Here is a 5,218-nt window from a genome sequence, read left to right on the forward strand (position 1 = left end):
TCATAGAATCCCTGCAGTGCAGATAGAGGCCATTCAGCCCATCAAGTCAGCACCAACTCTCTGAAGAGCATCACACACACCCCACCCACCCAATCCCTACGACCCCACATTTACCATTGCTAATTAACCTATCCTGCATATCTTTGGATGGTGGAAGGAAACAGTAGCACCCAGAGGAAGTCTACACAGACATACGGAAAACATGCAAACTCAACACAGTCACTCAAGGCTGGAATGAAACTTAGGTCCCTGGTGCTGAGAGGCAGCAGTGCTAGCCACTGTGTTGGCACTCTCAGCAATTTATTGCAATTTTGAGCAAATGCCAGAAAAGCAACAATGCGGATAGAAACATTTTGGCTTAAAGCCACATCCATTCATAAGGGTAAGAACCATAAAACTACCTGATCCCTCCAAATCTCTCCTGATGTACTCTTCAGAGTTATCTTCAAATGCTTCTTCGTCAGCAGCTAAAAATAATAACACCAACATTATGCTGCTGGTAAACATGAAGAGGATTTCTTTATTTGATAGCTCTCAATTCAGTGAACAGCACACAAAGCTACTCATTCAATCAATCACATTTCCAAACATAACATAATCAATTCCACATTTTTTTTGAAGTTACAATTCAGGTCATTTTATGAATTGCCACAATTTCCTGAAAACAACGTAGTACATTATTGCCAAAGTTATTACAGATAAACTTGTTTAATTTCAACTTTCTCTCCTGCAAGCCTGGAGGCCCCAGGTCATGTTTATGTATTATTCTGTCTAATTAATGACTGTCACCAAGCCATTAAACAATGAATGCTATCCAACAAATCTTTTTCTCAACAACTCATCAGCATTTTCAATAGTTTCACTGGAACCATCACAAACAATTATGCTTTGTATTTGATAGTATAAATTTCTCTGATGTTAATTACCTCTGAATTCCATGTTAGGAACAATAACCTTTTCACAAATACTGGTTAATGTATTCTGATCTTCAAACAAATGTTTGTAGTGTGGTCTCTCACAGACAGATGCCAGGAACTGAATAGCATTGCTTACCAGCTAAAAAGACAAGGAGAGTAAAGATTAGACTTTACTTGGTGGAATAAAAAATGAAGACAGATTTTGGGGCAAGGACGAGAGGCATTTCCTCTGTCAAAGATTCTTCGTAAATTTTGCTTTAAAAAAGTAAATAGCATTCAACTTATGCAAAGTTAAGTTTATTTCAGATTTGCACAGTCACTCATATTCCAATGATGTGCCTTGCTGGGATATCTTGTATGCATCTTAAAACAAGTTTTTTTCCCCCTAAAACTGAAGGGAGAGCTAAAGATAGGTGATGATCTAAAGATGTTGATTAACTATATATTTCAACACTCATTTCTTTCAGAATTAAGCTTTGAGAGATGGAATTTAACATTAAAAAAAAAAGTGCACACTATTTAAGATGATGGGGAAACAAGTATTTTATGGTGAAGAGCCGTTGTCTTCAAGGTCTATACAGTGACTCAACATTTGCAGGATCAGATCAACATTGTATTCAGGCCAAAATAAAACGAATCAGGTGTCTCTCCTACTTGTCTTAAAATGTATTTTGCCACAGTACCTTGCCTTAGGAGATAAAAACTTAGGCTTTTGTTAATTTAGACGCAATTGCCAGATTAAAGAAAACAACTGTAGACAGAGATGAATAACACACCTTCTTAAGTTAGTGCTTTATGGAAGGACCACATCTTTATTTCTTTTACCTGTACTTTTGAACTGTGACCCAAAAACATAAGACATTTTTATAAACCAAGGCAAATGTTAAAGGAGATAGCTGCTGTTTTAAAAATCACTTTTGTTGGAGCACATTGTGAGTTGCATATATGATGATACATTTTGCTGGAACACATAAAAAAGACACCAGAGCCAATGGATTCTGAACTAAGAAATAAACTGTTTGATGACCACTTTTTGATCAGCTTCAGACGAACCATATGATATTAAGAAGTGCCGGCAAAACAGAAATCAATGGGAATTGTGGGAAATCGTTCAATTGGTTGGAGTCATATGTAACAAAGGAAAAACATATTCATTGGAAGTCAATCATCCCAACCCCTGAACATCAGTGCAAAAGTTCCTCTGGTAGCATCCTTGAGTCAACCGTCATTAGCTGCTTCATCAATGACCTCCATTAGGTCAGGAATAGGGTCAAGCACTGGCAACCGTACAATGTTGCACACCCCTTGCGACTCCTTGGTTTGTGTCCGTTTGCAGCAAGACCGAGGCAACATTCAGGCTGGGCAGGTAAGTGGCAAGTAACATGAACACTGCATGAATGCCAAACAACAACCATCGCCAATGAGAGAGAGGATTTAACCAAGTACCCAGAACTGACAATGTCATTACTGCTTCTGAGTCTGCTGCTAACAACATCCTGGAGGTCACCTTTAACCCGAGACTAAACTGGCTAAAACAGCATATCGGAATCTGGGAATTCTACGGTTTGCACTCACCCATCGACTTCTCAAAGCCTGTCCATCATTTATAAGGCACAAGTCAAGAATGTCATGCAAGTAGCGTGAAAACATCCAGGACAAAACAGCTACATGATTGGCACCCTACACACCATCTTCAACAGGTACTCCCCTCCACCACCAACACAGTGGAAGAACATGCACCACATGCAAGATGCTACGACTCCTTCAACAGCACCTTCCAAACCTGTGACCTTCCATTTCAAAAGACTGGGGCAGAAGCACAGAAACACCAAGCCTGTATTTTTCCATCAGGCTACACACCACCCCTTGGAGGTGTATTGCTGTTCTTTCACTGGTACAGGGTGAGCTTCCTGGAATTCTCTTCATAATAGTATCGTAGACACCCCTACACCCCAAAGGGGTAAAATAAAAGAGGTACACAAAGTTCTTCCTTCCTTAGCTGTTGGTTGCAACGGAGTTGTTTGGCATGTTGTTTTACAGGGCTGGCAAGTCAATCACACACCTGCTGATCTAGAGTAATGAATAGGACAGGCAAGCTAAGGATGGCAGATTTCCTCCCCAAAGACACAAATGAAGCACATGGGTTTTTAAGGCAATTTGATATTTTTAAACTTCAAATGAGTTTCAAATTTCATTAACAACAGAGTTGACTATTTCTCTAGATTTCACAATGCTTGAACATGCGAAGGGAATTTTGTTACTTGTGAAAATGTTCGGTTCTATCACTTCTAAATACTACTCCAGCACATAACAAAATGATTACACTTTTGTTTTCAAGTTATCACATTCTAAACTGCAACTGTAATACGTTGAGGCAACCTGTTCCCAAATATGTGACAGGACTGTTTTACAGTTAGCCACGAACAGATGAAAGAAAACACTCCAAGTATACAGGTACCGAACACAGTCGGGTCTGTCTCTGTGCAGGAGAAAATCATGTGGTTGAGATCAAAAGCTCATGAAGCAAAAACTAAAGAGAAAGAAGGTGCACCTGACAGGTAGATAGTCAAAGCTTAATTCTAAAAGTGAGCCACAAGAGCAATAAGGTGAAGTGCAAAAATAGCTAAAGACTTCAACTTCTGAAAAATTTCCCAAATAATACATTTCTAATAGATTGCTTATATTTTTTATAATAACAAAACCTACCAAGTCATATTTAACCTCCTGCTTGGTTGTGACTAGTAGATTCCAAATAGCTGTGACAAATTGAGGTAGATAGGGCTGGAACTCTTCATCATATTTCTGAGCATAGAGAGCAGCATTATCACATATTTGGGACTTCAGCAGTTCCAACAAACCAGCCTCTTCTTCATCCTGCAAGAAATTAATTTAAAGAATTATTTAAATTCATTTAGAATAGCAACTTGGATAAAATTTAATGTTCAAAGCAATGAGCTTGAAATGTTTTTGTACAAAAGCACAGGTGACTACAGTGTTATGACAAAATATAGAAAATATGCATATTTTAATTTCTCCTATACTTGCTTTAAAAAATGCTTCAAGAATTGGATAAACTTTCAAACAAAACACAATTCCTAGGGTGTTTTTTGATACGCTTTAGTAGACAGAATTCTCATTTGAATTCTGAATGAATAATGAAGTTTCATGTTGCAACATCCCTTCCAACGTGGAACCAGCAGCTGAACGCTCAAAGACAATCAGAGAAAGGAAAGAATGGTCAAAGGGTGACTTAACTGAAACGTTGGAAAGTGCAACTTTTATCGCAGCATTATACTTTTGCACGTGTGACAAATCCAGCCCAAGTCTACTCCTCAACGTTCCTTGCCTCCCCCAGCCAAACTTTTAAGAAGTTGGATGTGAAGAGCATCAGGAAGGAATTGTATATATAAACATTGCAAACAGCATCAATGCTTTCACAGACCTGCCACTTACATTAGTTTGTAGCAACTTATTGTCCAAAGTGAGTAAACTATGAAAGTTCATCATCCATGTTTCCATGTTATCTTCAAAAAACTCTGGCAAATCCTGCAGAGTACAAAACAAATTATTACCTGCAAATCTGCATAAATGCACATCACAAAATGAAATCCACACCACTAAATACTTACTTGGAAATTTAAGCTATAGAACAGCTTAGCAATCAAAACGAGAGAAGAGAAGAGAACCTTCAATACGTTGACATCCTTGGCATGTGTATGGCACAGTTCAATTGTAGTCTGCAAAAATTATGCACTTCAATTATGGCGGAAAACAAGTACATTGAAGCAATTTTCAAATTACAATCTACATTATCTCAAAACTGAAATAATCAGTGAGGTATGAATATCATGCAGAAATTTTAAAATCGTGTTACGAAGTTAAGTTAGCAGTACCACATACTTTAAAAAGTGCAGTGAGGGGTTCTGCAAAAGTGTCTAACACCAGTTTAATCTCAGTCCACAGTTCATTTGACTTGAATTCATGTCGATACCTAATGGGATGAAATATTACATGAAAAGAATGGAATTAACTTTTGTCAAGAGGCAAAACAATTTACATTTCTATAGAAAGTGCGCATTATTAGGTTGTTCCAAAGAATTTTAAGCCAGTTAAGTCCTTTGGAAGTGTAGGAATGGGAATAGTGTTGTAACAGCTAATTTGTAGACAGTAAACTCCCAAATAGAGTAACATACGGCAATATATAATTGTTGTTCTGTGGAGGAATATGGCAGCCAAAATGCCAAAGAAAGAAAATAATTAGTTAATCAATGGCTCTCAAGCATTTTTGCCAAAATAGAATA

The 5,218-nt window shown here is 37.7% G+C and overlaps 1 protein-coding gene across 1 annotated transcript; it reads right to left on the reverse strand.

The window, feature by feature from the left end:
* Positions 1-401: 401 nt before the first annotated feature.
* Positions 402-4,918, reverse strand: LOC125482696 (exportin-2-like; the record flags this gene model as incomplete). Its single annotated transcript, XM_048594823.1, has 6 exons — positions 4,818-4,918; positions 4,547-4,654; positions 4,371-4,463; positions 3,624-3,791; positions 927-1,056; positions 402-467 (listed from the first exon to the last, which is right to left on the reverse strand). Coding segments are annotated over exons 3-6 (430 nt in total), but the record flags the coding sequence as incomplete, so codon positions are not given.
* Between the last annotated feature and the right edge of the window lie 300 nt (positions 4,919-5,218).

Source organism: Rhincodon typus, unplaced genomic scaffold (genome assembly GCF_021869965.1).
Source record: "Rhincodon typus isolate 14 unplaced genomic scaffold, sRhiTyp1.1 hic_rhity00015314, whole genome shotgun sequence".
In the NCBI taxonomy this organism is placed as follows: domain Eukaryota; kingdom Metazoa; phylum Chordata; class Chondrichthyes; order Orectolobiformes; family Rhincodontidae; genus Rhincodon; species Rhincodon typus.